The sequence below is a fragment of the Rattus rattus genome, chromosome 9 (assembly GCF_011064425.1).
Source record: "Rattus rattus isolate New Zealand chromosome 9, Rrattus_CSIRO_v1, whole genome shotgun sequence".
NCBI classification, from domain to species: domain Eukaryota; kingdom Metazoa; phylum Chordata; class Mammalia; order Rodentia; family Muridae; genus Rattus; species Rattus rattus.
This window is the reverse complement of record NC_046162.1, coordinates 43,154,549-43,182,313: the sequence shown is the minus strand read 5'-3', so window position 1 is coordinate 43,182,313 and position 27,765 is coordinate 43,154,549. Positions and strand designations below refer to the sequence as shown.

The 27,765-nt window shown below is 47.6% G+C and overlaps 1 protein-coding gene across 1 annotated transcript; it reads right to left on the bottom strand.

Moving 5' to 3' along the window:
• Positions 1 to 176: 176 nt before the first annotated feature.
• Tekt1 (tektin 1) lies at positions 177 to 27,765 on the bottom strand. Its single transcript, XM_032912375.1, has 8 exons — positions 27,668 to 27,765; positions 25,755 to 25,961; positions 14,928 to 15,093; positions 12,175 to 12,303; positions 11,640 to 11,783; positions 8,548 to 8,770; positions 1,005 to 1,201; positions 177 to 428 (listed from the first exon to the last, which is right to left on the bottom strand). Exons 2-8 carry the CDS (start codon positions 25,942 to 25,944, stop codon positions 221 to 223), a joined length of 1,257 nt encoding a protein of 418 aa, XP_032768266.1. The 5' UTR covers positions 25,945 to 25,961; positions 27,668 to 27,765; the 3' UTR covers positions 177 to 220.

Below are 27,765 nucleotides of genomic sequence, written 5' to 3'. Positions count from 1 at the left end.
CCCCAAGACCTTTGCGATCCCGATGGCTGGTGCTGACACACAGCACTGAATTGTGAAATATCTACCTCGCCAACAACCATGGTACAACAGAACCTTGTCCCCAGGTCACAGACCCTAGCAGGCCTGAGATGTCCTGCCCAAAGTTCTGCACCCCTGAAATGAGAGCTCCGTGCTACTCTTGTCTGATGATACAGTTTAATAAGGATCTGAATGGCTCCTATCAGCAGATGGCCTCTGCGCGGATGCCCCCCTCCCAGGCCCCATGGTCGTCGCCGTCTCGAGGTGGGATGGACTTCCTCATCTCCATACACAGCACCTGGTCGATATAGATGGTGTTCTCCTTAACCTGGATCTCCTCCTGCAGGGCCAGCTGCCTGCGGAACAGAGCCTTCAACTGTATCTGAGCCTGGGCCAAGGTCTCCTCTAACCTGGGAGGAAGAGAGGAGCATGAGGGACAGTCGTGAGCTCTGCATGCTTTGGTCCAGGGGAGGGGGTGTGCTTAGATATTCAGTCAAACTGACAGTGTTATTCCCCTTGCTTCTCAAGACAGTGCCTCCTGGCTGCTGGCTACACCCAGGTTTATGACACATATTGGTAGAAGTAGCAGTGTACACCTGTAATATTAGCACTCGAGGGATGGGTCATGACTGAAAAGCCAGCCTGGGCTACATAGAAAGGCCAGGGTCACCCCCCCCACCTATTTAGCAAGAACTGGTCTCAAAGCAAGAGTTGGGGGATTTTGCTCAGTGATAGAGCTTTTGCACAGTGAGCCCAAGGCCCTGGGCTTTATTTTCAGCACTGAAAAAGAAAAGCCAACATTTAAAACAGCAGGTATTATCTGGATTCAGACGCTATAACAAAATGTCTTGACACTGAGCTCTGCTCTGGGTGGAGTTAGCAGACCTGGCATCTAGGAAAGTTTCCTTCCAGCGTTACAGAGCCAGCAGCCCCATTCGCTGTGCCCTACACCACAATCTACAACGCCCCAGCAGGAGCCGGCCCACCTGGCAACATTATGCTTGATCTCCTGAACCTCCCTGATCAGCCGAAACTGAGCGACATCTCGACACAGCTCCACGTTAGGCCGGTACGTCCTGTTCTCCAGGCGTGTGTGTGCTACCTTAGCCGGTCCTTCTTGCTGCGTGATGGCATTTTCAAGGACCTCGATGTTTTTTTCCTGGGAAGCAATTTCGTCCATAACCTGATAGAGAAAGTATTGGAGTAGGTGAGGCTTCACTGGGCTATTTGGAAATCAGTGGCACAGACAGAGCTGTTGTGACCTCGAACATTAAGGCCCACATAAGCAGAAGCCCAGACAATCTGATCATTCGCCCCGAAAGCAGAGATGCTCAGGCAACTACGGAACTCCAGACGCAGCAGATCCACCTGGCCACGCGTGGAGTGTTACCTCATCACCACCCAGATGGTGTGACTTCGCTGGAGAACCACCCCAGCAAAGGCTCGGCCACTGTAGTGGTTTGAGTAAGAAAGATCTCTCATGGACTCGTGTGTGTGAACATTTGGTCCCAGTCGCTGGTGTTTGGGTGGTTATGGATCTTTTAGTAGGTAGAGGCCTGCCGGAGGTGGACTTTGAGGGACTGTGGCCTTATTCCACTTCCTTCACTCTCTTTCTACTTCCTGTGTATAGATAAAAATGTGAACAATGAGTCTCCTGGCCCTGTCACCAGCCAAGGATTCCCTGACAAGAGTGGCTCTATCCCTCTGAACTTTCCTTCCCTAAGTTGCCTTTGCTGGGGTGTTTATCGCAGCAACAGTAAAGTAGCTAAGACGGCAGCCGGCTATGCCCACACTACTGCTCACGGCCTCTTGCCTAGCTGGTTAAAAGTACCTTCATATCAGGAACAGAAAGTTGCTATTTCCTTGAAAACACACACACACACACACACACACACACACACACACACGTGTGCGCGCACGCACCAGCACCAGCACCAGCACCAGCACCAGCACCAGCACCAGCACCAGCACCAGCACTGGTTCTGTCTCCTGGAACTCTGGGAAAAAATGATAGTGTCACCTGAACTTTGTTAGTAGTGCATGTGTGTGCGTTCAGGTGTGTCCATGTGCAGGTTTTTATATAAACATGGAAGCCAAAGGCCAGCCCTGGGTAATGTTCTTCAGGTGCTGGACACCCTTTTTATTTTTTAGCAGAGTCTCTCATTGGCCCAGGGCTCACAAGTAGGCCAGTTTGGCTGATCAGCGAGCTGCAGAGATCTGTTTGTTTCCATCTCCCCTACCCTCCTCTATCCCTTCCAGATCCGGGACTACAAGCACAGGCCCCCACACATGGCTATTTTATATTCTGACCTTTTAAAATAAAAAAGTAAGACACGAGTTCTGGTGGCCAAAGTTGGGTCCTTGCGTTACTGACTGAGGCATCTCTCCAGCACGCTGAGTGTATTTGAGATTGGCACAGAGAGATGCTTGTAAGCTACTCAGTTCTCTCACATTAGTGCTTCACCAGGGTCGTGAGTGCAGACTGATGCTGAGCACAGGCCATGGATTCAATCGCCAGCACTGTCCCCTGAAACGTTCCCCTTGGGCGGCTTTGCTTTGTTTTAACTTTGGGTCATCACACTGAAGAACAGACGGACTGATGACCCCAGAGCTCAGCGTGGTGGACCATACCTTTAATCCCAGCACTGGAGAGTCAGGGGCTGGTGGATCTCTGTGAGTTCAAGGCTAGCCTGGTCTACAAAGCAAGTTCCAGGACAGCCAGAGCTTCACAGAGAAATCCTGTCTCAAATGAAAACAAACAACAACAACAAAACAACCAAACAAAAATACCTAATTTTGCTTTATCCGTATGTTTCCCTACTCATCAGCCTGATTGTTCTGTTTTGTTTTATTTTATTATTTTTGTTTTGGCTTTTCAAGACAGGGTTTTTCTGTGTGTTCCTGACCGTCCTGAACTTGCTCTGTAGACCAGGCTGACCTCAAACTCAGAGATCCACCTGCCTCTGCCTCCTGAGTGCTGGGGTCAAAGGTGTGCACCACCACCACCCAGCTGCAGCCTAATTATTTTAAAGTAAATCTCAGATATTATTTTATTTCAGCATCCAATATTTGAGTGTGTTTCTAAACCATAAGGATTCTGTTCTTCATTTAGCACCCCCACTGGACCGTGGCTCCTTCCCAGCAGGGCTGCTACTGTTTGATTTCTGCTCATCTGTATTTTAAAAGCTGCCTTATTCAGATTAGAGCCCAGACAAATTCTGTACATCGTACTGGGCATTCTTAAGTTGCTTAACATTCCTGAAGTTCAGGGCCAGAGAATTAATTGGCTCAGAGGTTGAGAGCCCTTGCCGATGCTTCAGAGGACTGCGGTTGGCTCCCAGCACCCACATCAGATGGTTCACAACCCTGTGACTCCAGGGTTCAAAGTCAAGCGGAGGCAGGCAGCAGGTCTGAAGAACCAGCTCTCTGCTTCAGGACAGCACGTGGCTGCTGTGTTCACCCATGACAAACGCAGAGGGCAAAGGTCAACTTCCTTCCACCCATCCCTTCTGTGAAGCTCCTAGGGAACGACCGCTCAAGGACCTGCCTCTTGGGGAGCAAGTTTTAATATAAACTTTGAAAGGGACACAGATACTCAAGCCAAGGCACAGTGGACACACCATATTGAAACAAGAAACTGGACTTGCGTGTTGCATGCTGAGGGCCGTGGAGCTCTCTGTGTTTGTGGTTTCACAGCAGAACTGACGACAGTTCTGTGCAGTGACACAGAAGACGCTGAATGTGAACTCCACACTGGCATCATTAGACCAAGTGCCAACCACAACGCGCTCGGCTCCCAGGACAGCCATGACGGAACTGAGAAGATCTCATGGCTGCAGGGTCTCCAAGTGAAAGCGAGGCTGCAGGCAACTCTTCCAAGCCATTCACTCATGGGCCAAGCTGGAAGCCATTCCCAGCTCGTTGCGTTATGAAGATGGTGGCCGCTAAAGAACAGAAGCCTGTTCAAGGTTACTCATTATGCGAAAGAGTTGCTCTACAACAGTCCAAGGACTGGAGGAAAACCAATAATCATTTCTTTTTTAATAACGAATAACCGATTTGGCGTGGTTTTCGTTTTCCCTTAATGAACTGTCAGGCGTTCTGATACTGTTCAGTACTGTTTGTTGAAGAAGTCTGCGCTGAGTTATAAGTGACTGAGGAGTTAACCTCTATGGAGACATCAGTGATTCTCAGCCTTCCGACAGCTGGGACCTTTAATACAGGTCCTGTTGTGGTGACTGCCCCACCCCCACCCCCGCAAACCATAAGATTATATCCATTGCAACTTCATAACTGTAATTTTGCTACTGGTATGGATCCTAATGTAAATGTGTTTAGGAGATAGAGGTTTGCAAAGGGCTGATGACCCACAGCTTGGGAACCGGTGTTCTACATGAAATGACTATTTGCAAAAAGTTGGGAAATAGGCTGGGGCTCATTGGCAAAGTGCTTGCTAACAAGCATGGGGACCTGAAGTCAGATCCAAAGCCCCCATAAAAGCTGGGAGCAGTGGTGTACTTCTATAGCCCCAAGAATGGGGAATGGTCACAGAGACTGAGGGCTCCCGGGGGCTCCCTGGCCGGCCAGCCAGTCTCACCAAATTGGCAAGCTCCAGGTTCAGTGAGAGACCCTGCCTCAAAACATAAAGGAAAGAGCACTAGAGGAAGGCGTCTCTCATTAACTTCTGGGCACGCACGCATGCACGTGCACACACACGTGCTGCTCAGGTGCTGTGGCACAAATATGTGTTGAGCAAATCTGGGCTGGGCTGAACAGATTTACAGAGACTATGAGAATGCATGCTATGTAAAGCCTATGGTTAGACACTGTACTATTCATTAACAAGTACCTTGTAGAGGGGAGATGCTAGTTCACTGCCTACAGACAAGTATAAGGAACTGAGTTCGCGTCTCCATCACCCACCAGTGTAAAAGTCAGGTGTGGCAGAGCACACCAGTAACCCCAGCTCTAGGGTTGGGGGTCATAGACAGACAAGAGGCCCCATCCCCAGAGCTTGCTAGTCAGTGGGTTCAGTGCGAGACTTTTGTCTCAAAAAGTAAGGTGGGAAGGAATAAAAGGAGACACTCAAAGTCAAACTCTGGCCTCCACATGTGCACACACATACATGCACGTACACATATGCTACACACGCATACACGCACAGTAATTTTCAAATGTTCTTTGCACAGAGCGTTTGTCGGCTGAGTGGTGCTGCACTGGCCTCATCTGCTCTCAGGCCCGACACCACGCCGCTTCATAGGAGCAGCGGCTCCACGGTCCTGTGTGCTCTACAGGTTACCAGCGCTGTGGCTTCGCCATGCTAACACTTTCTTACGGTTTATGTCAGCCCATGGCTAGGACTGGAATTTTTCTGCGTAAGAAGCGGCATCCTCAACTGTTGCTGACAAGTGCTGTGTGTCTTTTGGAAATTAGTTTTTGATGTAGACCCAAAAACCTTCTTCCTTGAACTTGGCCTAACGTTTCAAGGCAAGACAGCCCAAGGCACAGGAGACAGCCATCTGGCTTGTACCTGGTTCAAGCCCCACACCTCCATGCTGTAACCAAGAAGCAAGACTTCCTTCCTGCATAGACTTGCAAACATCACCGCCAACCTCCCAGCAGCAGTGAGCTCTGTCCTCAAAGCAAGACCAAGCAAATGTCTGGATTTCAGAGTTTACTCAACAGTGAAGGAACATCTACCTGCGCGTCAGCTAGAAGGGATTTATACGCTAGAAGGCAAATAAATATCAGGGGGCTCATCCGACAGCCGTCCACCAGCGCTTTCCGAGAAACAAGCAGCACAGCCAATTAAAACCATTTGCTTGAACGTTTGATCATCAGCTGGCAGTAGGGATCAGAGTGACATTATATTTTTAGTTGAATTATATAAGTTTGTTATAGATCAGCGTTGGCAAATGAACACTGCAAAGGATTTTATAGGAACCGCTAACTTGGCACCAGAACAAAGCCAGATCCCTACCTCCACACAACAGAACTCCTCTCTTCTAAGAGAACACTGTTTAAAAACCACACTCTTCTGTTGTGATTATTATTGTTATTATTATTATTGCTGATTTTTCCAAAATGAAGACTTTTTGGAAGTTTCTGTCTTACTTGCTGCAGAGACACCAATGTGACACCGCTGCCCGGTGCCTCGAGGCCTGTAATGCCTACAATATTTATGATTTGATTTTTTATATAAAAATACTTGCTGACCTGTGCATTTGATTATTTTAAACACTGTATTACTTAATCGCAAAGCTTTCAGGAGAGCCCACGGAGTAAACAGTTGTCTCACTGTAAACAAAACCAGAGCAGGAGGTCGTCCTTTCCGCTGGCAAAGCCTCTTCCTGACCAGGGGGCCCTCTGTCAGATGAAAGCCAACTGGGTCCCTTCCAAGGCTTCAAGAGGGCTGTGGGGCCCCAGAGCCTCTCAAAGCCCACGCTCACTTATTTGTCTGTCCGCAGACTTTTACCCACGCTCAGGTGACTGTGTCTGCATTAGATCTTGAAATTTGAGACTCTAAAAACAGAAGAAGTTTCCCATGAACTCTTAATGCCTTTGAACTTGAACTACTCATAGTATATATGCTAAGAGACTGCAAATGCTAAGAGACTGCAAATGCTAAGAGACTGCAAATGCTAAGAGACTGCATATGCTAAGAATTTTGTTTTGTAAATCGGGGTCTCACCATGTATCCCTGGCTGGCTGGGATCTTGCTGTATATACTAGGCTGGCCTCAAACTCACAGACCTCTGTCTGTCTCTGCCTCCCAAGTACCAAGACTAATGGCATATGCTAACACAGGGTTCTGTGTGCATTAGATTATTAGATTTTAAAGGTGCATGGGGTGTGGGAGTGTGTGTGTGTGTGTGTGTGTGTGTGTGTGTGCACGCACGCGCGCACGCACGGAGTTCGGGTGCCTATACATGTGTGTTAGGCAGGTGCACATGCCCATGTGTGCATGTGTGGCGGCCAGAAGTCCGTGCTGAGTGTCTTCCCTTATTGTTCCCCACCTTCTTTTTTGAAGTGGGTCTCTCCGTGAATCTGGTCCTCGCTACTTCAGCTAGATTAGCTGGCCAGAAGCCCTGGGGAGCCACCTGTCTCCAACTCCACACCCCAATGGCACCACCACTAGCACTCATCACAGTGTGGGCCGCCACGCCCACCTTTAACATGGGTGCTGGGGATCCAAGCTCAGGATCCCCCTTATGCTCACACACCAAGCACTTCACCCACATAGCCACCTCCCCAGCCCCAAAGAGTTAACTATAAAAATGTACATGCTAAAAATGTGAATAATGTGCTAAAATGATTTTATACTGAAAGTTAAGTAAAATATTATAAAGTCATTTTCACATATTTCTTTTAACTGTCTTAAAAGTAGCTACAAGATGCAGGTGAAGCCAGTGGTGGCAGTGGCGGGACACCTTCGATCTCAGCACTCAATAGACAGAGGCAGGTGGATCTCTGAGTCTGAATCCAGCCTGGTCTGCAGACAAGTTCCAGGACAGCCATGGCTTCACAGAAAATCCCTATCTCAAAAGGAGGAGGAGGAGGAGGAAGGGGAGGAGGAGGGAGAGGAGGGGAGGAGGAGGAAGAAGAAGAGGAGGGGGAGGAGGAGGAGGAAGGGAGGAGGAGGAGAGGAGGGAGGAGGAGAAAAGAAGAAGAGGAGGGGAGGAGGAGGAGGAGGAGGGAGGAGGATGAGAAGGGGAGGAAGGAGAGGAGAGGGAGGAGGGGAGGGAAGAGGGGTCCATCACGGGTGGTGGTGGACGAGGCTGGCACTTTCCCCATACCTCCAGCCACGGCTGCTCTGAAGCCTCAGAGTCTCTCAGCTGAAGAAGCCCTGTCAGGATCCCCATGTTACAACTGGGAGAGGGAGTGCAGAGAGCTTGAGGTACACACTTAAGTCCTTCAGTTCACTGCTACAAGATTGGAATGTGGCTCTCCGTCTTTAAAGTTCAAAATGCAGCCCTACCTCACTAGACTCTACTTTTCCACATCTCTGAGTCCGGGCTATGGGCTGGCCACATACGCTCAGGACCCCAGGTCCTGAAGTAAGGAAGGTGTATGGTGGGAATTGGCTCCTGTGGGCTCTGATGGCCACATTTTCAGCAGCTCTGCCAGCTCTTTGTTAAACAGGGAGCCTGAAACTGACCACAGGGGGAGTATTCACACCATGGGAATCTGTGAGTTCTACATCTCAGAGATTTCTTATTTTTGACTTCCAGAAGCCGTTTGCCAGTGTACCACTAGGTAACCATCAGGGACAGTGAACCAGAAAGCCAGGACTAGATTTGGAGAAACTGGGTGCTTCAGCTTGTATGAGTTCAGGGTCCTTCTCCACATGTCACATGAGGAAGACCTAAGGCCGTGCCCAGACCCCAGGCTCCATTCTCCCACCCCGGGCTCTGTCTCCTTGCAGATCAGTTTTCTGCAGAGCGTGTGTAAACAGAGGCCTAGCACACACTGACGTCTATGCTTCCATAGTAAGACCTCATGCACACAGTGTGTTCCCTGGGACCTCACCTTGGCCAGATGATCAGCCAGCTTGTTCCTGGCATCCTTGGTCTCCTTCAGCCCATTGACGAATGCCGTGTCTACCACTTCGCACTGTCTGCGCAGGTCATTGGCTGTCTGGGACAGGATCTGGTCCACCAGGGTCTTCAGCGCCATCGAGTTGTTCAGCTGTTTGTCTGCCTTCTGCATATTGGTATTGGAGAAGTCCAGCCAGTCCTCCAGACTCACTGAGCTGAAACACAAGAATGTCGCTCATTCCCAGCACATCAGGGAAACTCCTGAGAATTACTGGAAACGAAGCTACCTCCACCCCACAAGTACCTAGGGTGTTTTTCCACCACTGGCCAGAGCCAACACAAGGGTAATATCTTGGGAAACCTCCCATGTCTGTGCCTGACATTGGACTGTTAAAAACATAACCTCATTTCATCCCCAGGAAGCCTATGAAGCTACTTTCATGACCCCAACTCACAGAGAAAACAATCTCATAGAAATAAATGAACTTAGTCAAGATCACACAGCTGGAGACAATGGGCGTCAACACAGAACACAGGCGTATGACAACAGATATAACCTAGCTCACTGAGTAAGAGGAAGCCTTGTTGGAGGACGTATGTCACTGAGGAGGAGAGCCTTGAGGTTTTATGTGTGCTACACCATGTTACACACAGCCCCCTTCTGCTGCCTGAGGATCAACATGCAGAGCTCTCAGCTCCTTCTCCTACACCATGCTGCCATGCTTCCCGCCATGAAAAGGGGCTGAACCTTAATTACATCAAAAGCTGTGTCTTAAGAAAAAAAGGAGGGGGGAATGAGGGGCCAGAATGGTTCCATGTTAGCAGGTAGACGGTCCCTCCATGCCCGGGGACTGCCTGAGGATCCTCCACTTTGTGACTTGAGGCAGCCTCTAACTAGTCCCCAGAGACCCCTGTCTTCTTTGCCTAGAGTATGAAAACGAAGTTGCCAACTTGTTTCTCATAAGTCCTGAGATGCCAGTTCTGAGACAGGAATATTAAAAAGCACCGTGGCTTCTCGTAGAGTCCCCTCTCCCTCCACTCTTTTCCCTCTCTTTCTCTTCCATCACTTGGGATGGGAGAAGCCGGCTTCTATGTCATGAAACTGTCCGTGGAGAAGCCGGCTTCTATGTCATGAAACTGTCCGTGGAGAAGCCGGCTTCTATGTCATGAAACTGTCCCTGGAGAAGTTCACGAAGATGGGAACTGAGGCCTACATCATCACATGGGTTACTCTGGAAGCCAACCCCTCCCCTGCCAAGCCTTCAGATAGCTGTAGCCCCTACCTCAGTTTGTCCTTTACCCAAGGACACCTTGAGCCAGGACACGAGCTAAACACTGTGTGGCCTCCCGACACGAGAGACAGTCTTGATCATTATCACTCTGAGAGGCTAAGATGGAGATACAGTGCCTGTCTCTGTCAGGGCTTCTATTCCTGCACAAACATCAGGACCAGGAAGCAAGTTGGGGAGGAAAGGGTTTATCCAGCTTACACTTCCACATTGCTGTTCATCACCAAAGGAAGCCAGGACTGGAACTCAAGCAGGTCAGGAAGCAGGAGCTGATGCAGAGGCCATGGAGGGATGTTACCTACTGGCTTGCTTCCCCTGGCTTGCTCAGCTTGCTCTCTTATAGGACCCAAGACCACCAGGCCAGGGACGGCACCACCCACAGTGCGCTGGGTCCTCTCACCTGGACCACTAGTTAAGAAAATGCCTTACAGCTGGGTCTCATGAAGGCATTTCCTCAACTGAGGCTCCTTTTCTCCAGCTTATGTCAAATTGACACACAAAACTAGCCAGTACAGTACCTTTCTTTCTTTTTATATGGACATTAAAAAGATACTAATATGAAAGGTGGCTCAGTGGTTCAGAGCATGGGCTGTTCCTCCAAAGGACCAGGGTTCAATTCCATCACCCATGTGGCTGCTCACAACTGTCTATAACTCCAGTTCTGGGAATTCCAACACCCTCTCACAAACATATATGTAAGCAAAACACCAACACACATTAAATAAAAAATTTAAAATTCTAAAAAAAGATACATTGTTGATGATCTTTGAAGTGTGTATTTAGTATTTGCTGTGTGTACTCTATGTTTGTTTAATTTAAAAAAATCAAATATGAATGAATTACCTCTACGATATAAAATTAGCTGAAAATGCAAGTTAAGGGTCCAGGGGATAACTCAGCAGGTAAAACTGCCTGCCACCCAGCTGCCCACCTGAGTGTGTCCCCAGGACCCACATGGAGGAAGGGCCAACTTCCACCAGTCCTCTGATCTCCACATGTGCACAAGTGTACCCACCCATCCACACACATACATAAATAAATGCTTTTTAACGAAAAAATCCAAATCAGGGTGTGGAGAGAGAGAGTTGGCTCAGTGGTTTAGAGCACTGATTGCTCTTCCAGAGGTCCTGAGTTCAAATCCCAGCAACCACATGGTGGCTCACAACCATCTGTAATGAGATCTGATGCCCTCTTCTGACATGCAGGTGTACATGTAGACAGAGAACACTCATACATAAAAATAGAATGAACTGAGAATAAATAAATATTTTTTTAAAAAAATACAAATTAGGACTGGAGAAATGGCTCAGCAGTTAAGAGCACTGACTGCTCTTCCAGAGGTCCTGCAACCACATGTAATGGGATCAGATGCCCTTTTCTGGTGTGTCTGAGGACAGCGGCAGTGTAATCATAAATAATAAATAAATCTTTAAAAAAATACAAATTAGATGTTAGACAAAAGATACATATTTTTGCATGGGCCAACAGTTAACTAATTATCTTGGAAAAGGACAGATGTGGGGAATTAGTAACTCACCCATTACTATAGTTCCTATAATCATCCACTTGTTAAACTATAAATAGATAAAGGAGTACACTGTAAGCCTTTGGACATACTGTGCCAGTCTTTCTTAAAATGAAAGAAGGCTCCGGGCAGGGGCAGGGTAAAATTGCTCACCAGATGCCTTGCCCTAAGCCTCCTGGCTCTGCGGGGCTCTAGGATGCTTCCCTTGACTCTGATAGGACCCCGGACTGATAGGACCCAGGGTTTCCCCAGCGGCAGGACCCCACTCACTTGGGCTCAATTCTCACAACGTTCTCAGAATATTTGATATTTGGTGAGTTATTGTTGAGCGAGAAGCAGATGTCGTCAATAGTTATGGCCGTGAACTTATCCTTCAAATCCTTTTCCAAATTGTACTTGGCAGAGCGGTTCAGCCTGAAGGAAGAAGGCAGACAGGGTTTCTCCCTCGGTAAAGACCTGGTGACACCTTCAGGATCCTGGGAGACCCTGGAAAATGAAGCTGAAACTCGGTCCTTTCAGCATGAGCCCCACTTCCATGTCGCCAGTGCACACACGGGCCAGTTGATGTTTGGAGACCAAGCCTCAGTTGAAATCCTCTCTGCCAAACTGGACTGAGGGATCAGAGTGGTCGCAAAGGGCCCCAGTGAGTCACCTTGGTGAGATGCTGCCACTATCCTCCCGCCACTAGTGGGCACCCGTGGAAGACGCAGGAATCCAGCCTCCTCACGCCAGTGTTCCACCAGGGGGCACAGACCGTCTGTAGGGTGCGACATACAGGTGTCCCCTGTATGGGGACTACCGGTACCTGATCTGCTCTGTTGCCTCTTCCACCGTGCGGGTAAGCAGGTTCATGACTCCGTGGATGATATCAGCCTCCTTCTGCAGTTCCTGATCCACCACGTCGTGCACCAGATCTATGCCCATGCGCTTCTCCCTAGCAGGGAGGGGAAGAAGCGGGGAACACTACTTGGTGTGCAGAAATCTGACCTGAAAACCTCACATGAACATTCTCCGCCCTTTAATTTTGTTTGTATCCCAGACTGATCACCTGCCTCAGCCCCTGAGCGCTGGGACTTCAAGGCATGTCCATTTTGGCCATCTGCTCTAAAGCCTTCCCCTTACTGGTTCTTACTCATTAGAAACAACTGTCTTTTGACCTAGAATTTCAAAGACAGGTATTTCTTTCCTTTGTCTTAGTCATGGTTTTCGACAAGAAATTGAATCCAGAAAAAAAATTAATAATACCAAAACTGATATTACCCACACTACTGAGTGCCCCCCGCCGTGTGACAAGCACTGTGCTATTTTGTTTTGTCTTTATGAGAATATCCTCTTAACCATTTTCCCCCAATTTGGGGGATGGAACCAAGGCCCTGGAGCATACTAGCCAACTGCTCTACCTCTGAACCCCAGCCCCTCCACCCAACTCTTAAAATGCATATGGGAGTACTAGGTCTCAAAGAAGTGAAGTAACTTACTCTATATCACATGCTGAGTGTTACACATGCTTCTAACCAACACACTACACTAGTCCCCCAAACTACCTCACGGCCAGATACTTTGTGACTTCTACTCTGCTTAGTAGCACTATGGTTGGGGTCGGGGTGGGGATCCCCTAGCCACTTGCTGTGGGGCCTGTGATGTATTATGTAACATTTGTGTCTTGATGTCCCCTTCTGTAAATGGGGATAGCTATTAGTACTAGCTATAGTGTACCAAGGGATGGGCATGAAAGAGAGCAGTGCTACACACACACACACACACACACACACACACACACACACACACACACACGTGTGTGTGTGTGCAGGGATGGGGCACCCTCTGCATTATGGTTAACCTCAGGCCTAGGAGCACACTGAGCTGGGGAGGAAGGCTGTCACTGCCCTCACCAAGTGCTCTCCAAATCTGTCTGCGGTTCACTATGCTGCACAGGGTCGGGGCTAAGGTTATGAGGGGACTGGGGTTTCTACTGAGAAAGAGAACCATGTACTCGGGAACCTTCGGAGGACTCAGCTTCCTCCCTTTCATGGGGATGAGAAAAGGCCTGGAGAGTTCGCTGGGGTCCACTTAGGACAAACTCTGCTAAGCTAAGGACCTTGAACTTTATTTACCTTGAGCTGTTCAGACACAAGGTTGTAATTACAAGTTTTAAGTTTAGGGTGACCTATAAAACTCAAGATTTGGACACGCTCACTCCAAAGCCAGTATGGGGCTGGGTATACAGCTCAGCCAGACGCTTACATAGCACTCTTGAAGCCCTGTTCTGATCCCTCAGGGTTCCGTGTAAACCAGACATGTAGATACACGCCAGTCCCACTAGCACAGGCAAGGTGTGAGCAAAGTCATCCTCAGCTAGTGAATGTGAGACCAGCCTGGGCTACAAAGCCTCTATCTCAAAAATCAAAACTAAAAAAGTCAGTATGGACAATATGCTGGATTAGAAAGGGCTCTGTTGGAGCAAAAGGACCTGCGAGAGAGACTCAGGAGGACAGCACTGAGGAGGACTTTGAGGCAGGAGGATGTGGGGTTCTCGACTTTCTTAGTTTGCATGTTAAGTTGTTCTAGGCCAGCCAGGGCGACATAGTGAGACTCTACCAAAACAAATAAACAAATAAACAAGATAGACTCAGCAGGTCCTCATGACCCTCCAACTGAAATAAGAAACAGATGTAGAATTTAGCACTGCCAGAGAAGAGAAGAATCCTAATCCCAGGTTTACAGAGGAGTGTCCATCCCCTCCAGACAGCAGGGCGTTCTGTGCCTCTCGGCAGGCCTGTGTCTCCCAGCAGCTAGAGTGGTGTCTCACTGTCTTCCCTGGAAACGAAACCCTGATACTTTAGCTGAGCACCTGGATGCCACCAACTCAAGACAACCATGTCCTAGCTTCTACGGCTGTGGTCACATGGTTGTGTTTTGGCCAATGGAATCAAGTGCAAAGAAATGGTGAATGTCAACCCTACTCACTATTACTTGCTGGGGACATAAACTGTATAAAGCTTAGGTCGCCATCTCAAATCATGAGGTAGCCTAGAGATCAAAACCTGTGTTCCAAAAGGCCTAGTACTATAGCACGACATGCTGTAGGAACTGGCCGCTTCTAGACTACTTAAAAGTGTTGGGGAAGGAGGCTGGAGAGATGGCTCGGCAGTTAAAAGCACCAACGGCTTTCCCAGAGAACTTGGGTTCAAGTCCCAGCGTTCACAGGATGGTTAAAAAGGCCTGTAACTCCAGCTCTAAGGGGATCTAGCGCCCCCTTCTGGACTCCTCTGGTACTCCACAGCTGGTACCTAGGCATGCAAGCAAAAAGCACATAGGCACACAGTAAAAATCAATCTCAAAACTCCAAGTGACCAGAAAAGAAACTATTTTAAGATTCGTGTAATTTTGTAATTCTTTGACACAGAAAACTGAGCCCTAATGTAGTTAGTTTCAGTTAGAGGACAGCAGAGTTTAGGCAGGAACCAAAAGTAGTGTTCTTTCCACAGACACCACAGACAAGACAGGTCAACCTGCCATCTAGCACGGGCACAGAGCCACCTGCAGCAGGCGAGTTACCTGTAGGCCAGGCACTTCTCCGTGATATGCAGGGGCTCCTTGTAGCTCTCCAGGGATCTCTCCAGGCGAATCTTGTATGTGAGCAGATCTTCCGTCTCGTTCACAAGATGTTCGAGTTTGTCATCCAACTCCCTCTTCCAGAACTTGACCTCTTCAAGTCTCTGCTCTGAGGCACACAGAGAAGTCACACCAGGGTGTGTCTTCTCCTAGAGGGGCCGACTGTGTGTATGTGTGTGTTTGCTGTGGTGTGGGGGATTGAACTTAGGGCCCCTTAGCTTGTTCATAGCTGAGCCCCCTCCAAGCCTGGATGGTTTTTCAAGACTTTTATGCACCACCACCACCACAACCACCACCACCATCTTTTTGATACAGGATCTCACTGTGTAGCACTGGAATTTTCTATGTAGACTAGTGTTGTCTAGAACTCACGGACATCCACCTGCCTCTGCCTCTGCCTCCCGTGTGTTAATATTAAATATGTAGTTCACCACAACCAGCCTTTGTGACATTTTATAGATGCTGATCGAGAAGGGTGAGCGATGTTGCTCAGTTGGTAAAGAGCTTGCCTAACATGAAGCAGCCTCCCCAGTTCAATTTTCAGCACCCAGCAAACTGGGCACTGGGCATATTGGCACAAGGCTATGATCCCAGCACTTGGGAGGTAGAGGCAGAAGAATCAGAAATTCAAGGTTCTCTCTCTCTCTCTCTCTCTCTCTCTCTCTCTCTCTCTCTCTCTCTCTCTCTCTGCTACATAGTAAGTACAAACCAGTCTGGGCTACACTGACTGTCTCAAAAAAATGTGTGTGTGTGTGTGTGTGTAAAATGTTTATTAGCAAAAGGAAAGGGAGAGATTTTCTTACACTCAAAATAGTATTAATTACTCTAAACTCTAGTTCTTCAACTGCCCTTTATTTTAAATAACCTGTTCATTCATTCATTCATTCATTCATTCATGATATAGTCTTGTTATGTAGCCCAGGCTGGCTTCGAACTTTCCTTCCTCTGTCTCAGCCTGACTGCTAGAATAACAGGTGTGCACCACCTGGCTGATAACTCTTTAAATTTTTAAAAGATTTATTATAATGTTTTTTTACAGATGTTTTGAGCCACCATGTTTGGGACTTGAACTCAGGACCTTTTTTTTCTCAGTTTTTTTTTTTTGTTTTTTTTTTTTTTTTTTTTTTTTTTTCGGAGCTGGGGACCGAACCCAGGGCCTTTCGCTTGCTAGGCAAGCGCTCTACCACTGAGCTAAATCCCCAACCCCTTATTATAATGTTTTAATTGTGTGTGTGTGTGTGTGTGTGTGTGTGTGTGTGTGTGTGTGTGTGTGTGTGTGTGTCTGTTTGTTTCTGTGCACATGAGTTCTGGTGTCTGCAGAGGCCAGAGGGGATCTGAGTACCCTGGAGCTGGAGTCGTAAATGGTCGGGAGGCGCCTGGCACAGTTCTAGGAACTGAACTTCAGGTGCTCTGCAAGAGCACTGTGTACTTAACCATGGGGCTATTGCTATAACCCTCAACCTTTAGATCGTATTGAAGATACAAATGTGTGTTGTTTGGAAAGTCAAACAGCATTCCACAGCCTGGTGGCTCTGACTCTCTCCTCCTGGCCTCTGCTTAGAGCAGTGGCTCCAACACTCCCACTTTTTTTTGTTCCTGTTTGTTTGGGGTTTTTGTTGTTGTTGTTGTTGTTTTTCAGGGCTGAGGCTTGAGCCTGGGCCTTTTAGCATGCTAGGCAGGCTCTGTAATGCTGAGCTGTGCTCTCCACCCCGGGATTGCTTTTAACCAACTCAAAACAACAGCCTCCTGGTCCTTCCATCTCCCAACATACGTGGATCAACATTTTATCAAATACTAACCTACAATCTACTTATATTTTTGAACATATAACATTGTTTACGCAAGTCCAATAGAATATTTTGGTAAATTTCTTGAATAACCTTCTTTTTAACATTATTATAATTGCATCATTGCTTCATTTTTATTTTCTTGATAAGCCAAAATAGGAAGTTTGTTTCTTTGCTTAGGCAGTATCTCGAGCTAATTTGGGCTAGCCTTTAATCTTTCTCTCTTTCTCTTTCTCTCTCTCTCTCTCTCTCTCTCTCTCTCTCTCTCTCTTTCTTTCCTTTTGATTTTTCAAGACAGGATTTCTCTGTGTAGCCCTAGCTGTCCTGGAACTCACTCGATAGACCAAGATGGTCTTGAACTCGGGGATCTACCATCTGCCTCTGCCTCCTGGGTGCTGTGGTAAAGGCGTGCATCACCAACTCCTGGCTCATGGCCTTGAATTTTCAATCCTCAGCTTCTCGGGCACTGGGATTATGAGATATGCCACCACACCTGACTAAAGGTAAATTGATTTAAGAAGTACAAGTAAAAGATGGCTGATTATAAAAGCAAAGTGCATACGAGCTAATGAATCAGAATGAGTAGCTTCCCATTTGAATCTTAAACCGATAGGTACCGATGGTGTAACTATTGATTTCCTCTCCCTAACATAATAACATTAAGCGTGTGTGTGTGTGTGTGTGTGTGTGTGTGTGTGTGTGTGAGAGAGAGAGAGAGAGAGAGAGAGAGAGAGAGAGAGAGAGGAGTGTGTATGTGTGTGTGTGGAGAGAGAGAGAGAGGAGAGAGAGAAGAAAGAGAAAAAGTGTGTGTGTGTGGAGAGAGAAGGAGAGACAGAGAGAAAGGAATGAGAAAGAGTGTGTGTGTAGTGAAAGAGAGAGAGGAGTGAGAGAAAGAGTGTGTGTGGGAGAGAGAGAAGAGAAAATGAGAGAGAGAAAGTGTGTGGGGGGGAAGAGAGAGAGGGAGAGAAAGAGAGAAATGAGAGAAAGTGTGTGGGGGAGAGAGAGGAGAGAGAGAGAGAGAGAGGAGTGAGAGTGTGTGGAGAGAGAGAGAGAGAGAGAGAGAGAGAAAGAAAGAGAGAGGAAAGAGAGAGAGAGAGAGGGTGAGGTGTGTGTGGGAGGGGAGAGAGAAGAGAGAGAGAGGAGAGAGAGAGAGAGAGAGAGAGAGAGAGAGAGAGAGAGAGAGACACTGGCTCTCTTACTAAACCCGGTGGCCAGCAAGCCCTAAAGATTCTCCTTTCCCTGCCCCCCACCAGTGCCAGACTTACAAGCAATGCTTGGCATTTTATATGGGTCCTGGGGATCTGAACTCATGACCTCATGTTTGCACAGCCACAATCGTACACAATGAGTCATGCTCCCAGGCCAAATGACATCTTTTTGGAGATTCAATTGTGCATATCTGAGTTATAATAAACATACAGATAGTGGAATGGTTACTATAGCAACCACTGCAGGGGCTGGAGAGATGACTGGGGGTAGGGGTGGGGTAGGAGCACTTGCTGTTCTTGCAAAGAACCAGAGTCCAGATCCCAGACCCATGTTAAGTGGCTCAAAACCACCTGGAACTCCAGTTCTGAGGGTCTGAAGGCCTCCTCTGGTCTCCACAGGCATCTGCCCTCACATGCACACACACAGGCACAAATAGCACATAAAAGAAAAAAATGTTTAAAGTAACCTCTTCACTTATCTGTATTAATTGCTAATGGTTCTTCAAACTTTCTGACAGAAAAGCCAGCATCCTGTCTATCAATCCCGACAGGTCAAGTGACCTATTGATGATGGTTCTCTTCTGGGAATCTCTCTTACTGGGCCTCTTCTCCTCCTGCTGTGACCAGGTGACTTGCTCCGTATCACTGCCTCAGCCCATCACCCCTTGGTCGTGCTTCCAGGGAACCAGGAAGCATTTCTCAGGTGCTGGAATCTCACTTCCTGAGTCACGTGTTTTCCTCCTCCTCGATTTATCTCTTCAATGCACAGATGCACGCCTCCAGGCACATGCTAAGACATGCATGCACGGGGGCTGAAACCTCCAGGCACATGCTAAGACATGCATGCACAGGGGCTGAAACCTCCAGGCACATGCTAAGACATGCATGCACAGGGGCTGAAACCTCCAGGCACAAGCTAAGACACGCATGCATAGGGACTGAAACTGAAACCTCCAGGCACATGCTAAGACATGCATGCATGGGACTGAAACCTCCAGGCACATGCTAAGACATGCATGCACAGGGGCGGAAACCTCCAGGCACATGCTAAGACACGCATGCATAGGGACTGAAACCTCCAGGCACATGCTAGGACATGCATGCACAGGGGCTGAAACCTCCAGGCACAAGCTAAGACATGCATGCACAGGGGCTGAAACCTCCAGGCACAAGCTAAGACATGCATGCACAGGGGCTGAAACCTCCAGGCACATGCTAAGACATGCATGCATGGGACTGAAACCTCCAGGCACATGCTAAGACATGCACAGGGGCGGAAACCTCTAGGCACATGCTAAGACATGCATGCACAGGGGCTGAAACCTCCAGGCACATGCTAAGACATGCATGCACAGGGGCGGAAACCTCTAGGCACATGCTAAGACATGCATGCATGGGACTGAAACCTCCAGGCACAAGCTAAGACACGCATGCATGGGACTGAAACCTCCAGGCCCATGCTAAGACATGCATGCACAGGGCGGAAACCTCCAGGCACTAAGCAAGACACGATGCATAGGGACTGGGAAACCTCCAGGCACATGCTAAGACATGCATGCATGGGACTGAAACCTCCAGGCACATGCTAAGACATGCATGCACAGGGGCTGAAACCTCCAGGCACAAGCTAAGACACGCATGGGACTGAAACCTCCAGGCACATAGGCACAAGGGGCTGAAACCTCCAGGCACATGCTAAGACATGCATGCACGGGGGCTGAAACCTCCAGGCACATGCTAAGACACACATGCATAGGGGCTGAAACCTTGAAAGAGCTGCACGCCTGGGCACTGCTTTCTTCTACCCTGGCCATTGGTGTTGTGTGGTACTCAGCTGTGTACTGGTTTGTAGCCTGGAAATCCCTTTTGATGCTGATTTCTGATGTCTCTCTGCTTCTTTCTAGCTTTCAGAGTTTTTGTGGAGAAGAACGAAATGATTCTGATCCCCTACTGTGTGTATGTGCTTCTTCTCTGGTGGCTCTTATGAATGCCTCCATTTTCCTTGTGCTCTGAAACCTCAGGCTTGTCACTGTGCCAGACAGCAGGCATCACGCTGCTGCACGGGAAGTAATGGATTCTTTCATGAATGAGTTCTTCTCCTCTTCTCCTTTGTTAGTCTTGAATCCTCGACAATCCCTGAGCCTCTCGTTTGCCTCTCTTCTCTTCTCTTCTCTTCTCTTCTCTTCTCTTCTCTTCTCTTCTCTTCTCTTCTCTTCTCCTCCCCCCCCCCCTCCCCTTCCCTTCCCTTCCCTTCCCTTCCCCCCCCCCCCCCCCCCCTCCCTCTCTCTCTCTCTCTCTCTCTCTCTCTCTCTCTCTCTCTCTCTCTCTCTCATTATTCTCTCGTTATTCTTCAACTTTAACCTGTTTCCTAGTTTTTATTTATTTCCAAGGCTCTTTGTTCCCCTGATGTCTCTTTTTCAAGCCTGCAGCATCTTTTTTTTTAAAGATTTATTTTATTCATATGAGTACACTGTAGCTGTCTTCAGACACACCAGAAGAGGGCACTGGATCCCATTACTGGGAATTGAACTCAGGACTTCAGGAAGAGCAGTCAGTGCTCTTAACCGCTGAGCCATCTCTCCAGCCCCTGCAGCCTACCAGTCTGAAGGATCTGCTCATGCCGGATGTACTGTCTCCTGAGTCTCTATGCTTGTTTGTTTGTGTGTGCTATGCTGGGAATCTTCTTCAAGTGTTAGCAGATGTCAAGCTGAAATGCTGCTTGGAAGCTCTGTGTGTGGGGACAGCTCTGTGTGTGGGGCCAGTTCTGGGGGGGGGGCAGCTCTGTCTGTGTAGATAGCGCTTGCCCGATGGAATGCTCTTTGAATGGAGCAATGAATCAGGGCCTGGCATTTCCCTGGAGGCTCTTCAAACACGCATATCTGCAGATCCTTCTTTTCATTCAGTTAATTCAGATGTTTCATTCAGAGAAACATCTTCTAATACTTCGACATGTCCAAGCCAGGCTACCAACATCCTGCAACCTCTGTTCAGAGTCCTTTGACCTCAGGCATTCTGCTAGCAATGAGGGCAAGCTGGAATGGAGATGGGGCTCTTTGTAAAGATTTTTCAACACATCTTGTTTCCAGCTCATCTTGAATCTCCAGCTTAAGTAGTAGCTGGACTCACATCCACCTTTGTGTATTTCAAGGTTTTGTAGCATGAGTCAGCTAGCCCACCGTCCTCGGTCCACTCCAACTGTCCACAGTCCCTGTGAGTGGCTGCCTTTGGCGGTCCAGTTTCCGGTATGCCATGTCCATCACTTGCCTGCTGCTGCTCCATCCCTACCCATCTTTTTCCTTGGGACAAGGCTTTCAAGAATCTCTTGCTGTTGTTTGGCTGGAATTTTATAAGGAAGAATGCCCTGCATCCATTACATAAACTGGAATCTCCTTGCTCTGAAACTGGCCTCCAGCCCAGCCACCATGCATCTTTTTTTTTTTAAGATTTATTTATTTATTATATATAAGTACACTGTCACTGTCTTCAGATACACCAGAAGAGGGCATCGGATCTCTTTACAGATGGTTGTGAGCCACCATGTGGTTGCTGGGACTTGAACTCAGGACCTCTGGAAGAGTAGTCGGGTGCTCTTAACCACTGAGCCATCTCTCCAGCCCCCACCACCATGCATCTTTTACTGCCCTTCTAGACCTGTTATCTCAGAAGCCAACAGTTCAAACACATTTTCCAGTCTCCTTTCAAGCCTCCTCTAGGCTTAGACAAGCACCATAAAATAGAAGACACCCTCACCTGCAAAGCCCTCACTCCTGCATTTCAGGACCTTGACACCGTGTCCTTTTGGGTTTTGGAGCCTTTGCTCCCACCCTTGACCCTCTCTGTGCTCTTCCCTCAGCAATTCACAGGGCAATCCCACCTGCATGGCTGCCTTCCATCACGACATGCGTGCGTCACTCTCAGACTCGCTTCCTCCTAATTTCTCATCAGCTAATAATGGACTCTCCAATGTCGCCTCCTACAATCACCGGGCATCACTGACCCTGGTTCTACTCTGTGCTTCAACTCCTGCGTCCTGCCTCTGTTGGCTTATCCTTGGCTCCTGTTGTGAAAATTCATCTTCTAATTATTGCTGCTAATAAGTGTACACCTTCTCTTCATTCTTACTGCCAGTACCTTAGTTCAGAACAACGTTGGTGGTCTTTTGAGTTTTTATTCTCTTTTAGACTAGAATATCTTCTCAACTTTATCCTTGGGACAACACTGAGTATAGCTAAGGATCGTAGTCAATGGGAGGACAGATCCTGGATACACTCACCAAGCCAAGGAGCCACACAGGCAAGTTTTGAGGGAAACCAATGCATTGGTCTTAGGATAATCTATTTTGGGGTGCTCAGAGCGATGTAGGTGGAAACATATGACAATCAGGATGGCTGCCATGGAAGAATCCAGAGAAGACCATTTCTACTCGGAAAACAAAGAGAGCGTGATGCAATTTCTAATGAGGGGTCAGGGGAAGAAGCACAGAAAGGACCTGGGCTTGGGTCCCAGCATCGACGTGGTGGCTCATGACTGCCAGTTACTCCAGATCCAGGGTATCTGATACCCTCGTCTGACTTCCGTGGCTTCTTACACAAACAGTATACGTAAACTCACTGAAACACACGTAACGATAAAAAAGTAAATCTTTTTAAAAAGACAGAGGAGGAAAGGCTAACAGGGCCAAGAGCAAAGCAACGAACGAGGAGTCCCAATAAGAGGTGAAAAGAAAGAAAAGGGTCAACAATCAGAAACGGGAAGAAACAGCTGGGAAGAAAGGGAAAGAACAAGGTGAGAGGAACACCATGACTTCCCATCCTGGAGAACTGCCAACGTGAAACTAGGTGTTCCATGGACAGGAAAGTGTCCCATGGACGAATGTCACTAGGTGCTTTGTCCCTCCTGTCTGAGCAGGTTTTATGGCGCAGACCCAGCTCAGGACTCTATGTGTTGGACTCATCTCTAATTTCAGATAGAAACTCTGCAAGGACAGACGTCAGTCTGGTGTGTTAGCATCAAAACTAGCACAGGGACTTTTATTTTACCTTTTTATTGAAAATGCACCTTTAGAAAAGTATATATATATATATATATATATATATATATATATATATATATTACAAAATGTAAGAAGTGAGGGTAAAGATCACGGTAACTGACTCAAGAAACATTAGCAGCATCCAGAAAGTTCCACACGACCTTTTCATTCCCTGGCACATTTCCTCACATGCCACTGTTCGGTTCTTATAGTCTAAATTAATTTTGCTTTTATTTATAAAAATGAAATGAAGTGCTATGTGCCCACTTGTAGGTGTCACTGCCTGTTTTTCTGAACCTCTTCCTGGTTCCTGAGATTCCTCTGTGGTGCTGCATCAAGCTGCAGGTCTGCCCGGCTCCTTGCTGCAGAGGGAGGCTCTGTAGCCTTTTGTCTTTTTTTTTAAGCTACTTGTGTGGGTTCTTTGTGGGTTCTTCCACTGTCTCCTAACAGTGTCTGCTCTATCTCAGCTCAGCTTCTCCCGGCTCACCTGTCACTGTCTTCTCTTCTCAGTCTGCTAACCCGATTCACTTTCAACTGTGTCCTGTTCTCACTCTGTTCAGTCCTCCCTTCTCTAGCCCCCATTCAATCGTCGCTCTTCCTACACCAACTGCCTTCTCTGACCCTACTCCTCTCCTCCTCTGCCCTCTCTCAGCCCCTGCTGCCTTTTTAATATCCTCTCCTATTCCCAGAAGTCCAAGAGGCAACTGACGCTGAAGGTCGTAGAGTCAAGCAGTTCTGCCAGCTAAGCATTCCCAAAAAAGTCGGTTGATTGGCCATTAGGGATCCTATAAAGGGCCAAGCACACAAAATACTGCAAGGTACCATTTACCCACTCCGCTACTGATGAAGCCTGCAGAATAGATCTTTAGGTGAACAGACGTTGGGTTTCATAGGGGACACAGTGTGCAACTGTGTGGGGGGTGAAAGGCTTGGTGGGTGCTACTGCCACTTTCTAAAGTGTCAGTCTGTCCTGCCAGCAGCGAAAGGGGCTAACCCTGCCACTCCTTGTCTGCTTCTTCCCTATACTTGGCACTTCCCCTCTTTTTCACTAGCCATCCTGGTGGGTGTGTGATGCCCTCTTGACTATAGTTCTTTCCTATAATCCCAGGACTCAGAAGGCTGAGGCAGGAAGATCACTGGGAGTTCAAGGCTAGCCCAGTGTAGAGTGAAAATATATCTAAAAAAATAAAAAGCCCTCCTCTGAAAGTGCCATGGTTTTACCTCTTCCGTTTAGATGCACATCTCACCTAGATTTGCTTTCGTAGGTGTGTGTGTGTGTGTGTGTGTGTGTGTGTGTGTGTGTGTGTGTGTGTGTGTGTGTGGTGAGGTAGAGGTTGGGGTAGAACTCTTCCTTTAAGCCAGCCAGGCCTCTAGCTTTTTAGAAACAGTTTAGCCAGTTTCATCAGGAAGCCAGGTGATGTTTTAATCAGCTTTGTATTGAATCTGTAGATTACTTTTAGCATTAAAAATCCGGTGAGTGATCACCTCATGGGTTGACTGAAATACTGGAATCTTCGATCCACTGACTTCCACACCTTGCATCTGTTTTAGACCTTTTTGACTTGCTGCAGTAGCAGCCACAGTTTTCAGTAGTGAAGTTGTGCACGTATTTTGTTAGCTTTACTCCAGGAACTTTGTGTGTTGTTCTGTATGCATCAGTGCTGGTGTAGAACGAAGACCCTAACAAACGCATACTCTATCTCTGAGCTACACCCACGCCTTTGGTCTACTCTGTTCATTGTTGTTACTGGTGTTATTTGCATATGTACACGATGTGTGCATGCGGAGGTCAGAGGACACGTTTATAAAGTTGGTTCTTCCCTTCCATGTTTGCCCAGGTTCTGGGGATCAAACTCAGGTTGTCAGCCAGGCCATCTGCCGGCCCCTTGATGCTTTTTATTTATTTGTTGTTGTTGTTTTGTTTTGTTTCGTTTTGTTTTGCTTTTTGAGACAAAGTCTCTCAAGTCGGCCCTCGTTGTCCTGGAACTCACTGTGTAGAACAGGCTGGTCTTGAACTAAAGTTTTTTTTAAATGTCATTACAAACACCTACTTTTAAATTGCTCAATGAATCCATGACATTAAGATCCATACTTTTGAAAATCAGACCTCATCACTCCCTCCTGTCTAACCTTCACCAAGGTCATGCCTCTGGCCTGTACATTTTAAGTGTTTGGTCGATTGCTGTCCATTTTATTTTACGTTTATTGCTATTTTGTTTTTGTTTAGATCACCATGCTTTAAATGCTGTTTGTCAGCATGAAATTGTTAAAACCTAAAAACTAAATTGCTCCCCCATAAAACCCAGCTCAGACATTTATGTCAAGGAACTTGCCCAGATCTCCAGTGCCTGCTCCACCCCCAGCTTAGCTCTCTTCACCCAGCACGTATCTGACTCTATATTGGTAAATGACTTTCATATCTTTCTCCTTTGGTGAGGGGGGGGTGTGGAACCCATGAAAACACGGACTCTGCTCAACCCCTGTGGTGGTTCCAATGTGTGGTCCATACATGCTATCAGTGCTTGGAATCAAATTGATAAATGGTAGGGGGCTGAAAATCAGATGGTGTTATTCTGTCTTATGCTACTGGTCTTAGACACATAACCTACAGAATGAACATGTTCTGCCCACCCCCGTTACTTCAAAAATGACACATTGCCACCATGAGCGTGACGTTGTAGCTAGCCCCCAGTAGCTTCATCAGGGTTGTTAGGTCACAGCCACACTAAGCATGTTATCTTACCAAGTTTCTTGTTCACATCGCTCTGAGACTTCCTGGTGGTCTTCTCAATTTCTTCCACAAGCCTCTGGCTCTCTGCCACCAGGCGTTCAGATCGGGACCTTTGGGCCTCTGCCCTGTGGTACTGGCTTTTGTTAGCAATATACCACTCGGCGGGAAGGAACTTGGGTGGAGATTGCAGTAGCTTGGCCATTTAGGATTTCCAAAGTCCTGATCAAATACAGACCATTGTGCATGAAATGAAAGCAACAATTCCTGCCATTGATGCTATCATCAGTTTATGACACTCACACTGAAGCCTGCACAAACCAGCATCTGAACCCAGATCAAGAAACAATGTTATCAGCATGCCAGCCTTTTTCTAGTCTCTAGTTGCTACTCCTAGCCACACAAGTGACCACTAACCCCATCTTTAATGCTACATATTAGTTCCTTTGGTTTTTTAACATATACCATGTATTCTTTAGCATCTGGTAGCCTTTATTTAAACATTGTGTTCATAACAGTGGTCTCACTGCTTATAATGTAGCTTTCCCATTCTCACTGCTATGTAATGTGAAAGGTGACTATATAAGAATCAACCTTTTTCTGTTGCTTATGAACATGTGGACTATTCTCATTTAGGGCTACCACAAGAATGCTATTATCCTGTGCATCTTTTGGAGATGTGGAGTCCTCGCGGTGCTCAGTGAATCATGTAACAGTGTACTGGCTAGCCTCCTGTCAACTTGACACAAGTTAGCGTAACTTGAAAGGAGGGAACCTCACTTGAGAAAATGACTCTGTGAGATCTGGCTGTGGGATATTTTCTTTATTAGTGATTGATGGGGAGGGCCCAGCCCATTGTGGGTGTTGCTAATCCTGAGCTGATGGTCTTGGGTTCTGCAAGAAAGCAGATGGAGCTGCGCAGGAGCGGTTCATGCCTTTAATCCCAGCACTAGGATGGCAGAGACAAGTGGATCTCTGTGAGTTTGAAACCAGCCTGATCTACAGAGTGAGTTCCAGAGAACTATACAGAGAAACAATGCCTTGGAAAAGAAAGAGAGAGAGAGAGAGAGAGAGAGAGAGAGAGAGAGAGAGAGAGAGAGAGAGAAAGAGAGAGAGAGAGGAGAGGAGGGAGAGAGAGAGAGAGAGAGAGAGAGAGAGAGAGAGAGAGAGAGAGAGCAAGCAAGCAGGCAGGCTGAGCAAGCCATGATGAGTAAACCAGTAAGCAGTGCCTTCCATGCCCTCTGCACCAGCTCCTGCCTCTAGATTCCTGCTCTGTTTGAATTCCTATGCTGACTTCCTTCAGTTGAATGAGCAATATGAAAGTGTAAGTGAAATAAGCCCTTTCCTCTCTAACTTGTTTTTTGATCATGGTGTCTTGTCACAGCAATAGAAACCCTACGACAAGCAGTATTCTTCCAAATACATGAACCCAGACATGTTGTGTAAGAAACAAACAGGTGTGGCGTCTGTAAGCCAACATCTGCACATCGTGTGATTAGGAAGAGGAACATGGAAGACGGCAGCCTCTGGAGACAGTCACATTAAGAAAACTATGGTCCCCTGGCTCTTAATGATCGTTACATCTGCCTTCCATAGCAAGCTGAACTCTGAGGGGCTCCTGCTCTGAACCCTAAAACCCTAGCACTTACCCTAGGGGCCTCTGAAGCCGTCACAACCAAGGATGGATTCCGATCTTGACTAGGCTGAGCACACCCCATGTAACCTCCTCAGGCACTCCTGAGTTCCCCAGTTCAGTCCCTCCTATGGTCTCTTCTGAGTCTGTCTCAGCGTGGCTCTCTGAGATGTAACTTTGGGCAAGTGTGAATAGTCTCATAGAGGGGACGATATCAGGGCTAACGGCTGATCCAAATGACACATCGCTATGGGTAGGGAAAAGGGGTCGGTGAGGTGGATCAGGGCTCACTTACCTCAGTACATCAAAGAACACAAACTTCTGCAGGGTACTCCTTACCCCAACAGGAGCTCCTGGTTCTGCGAGAACCGAGAGGGAAACTGCGGTCACTAT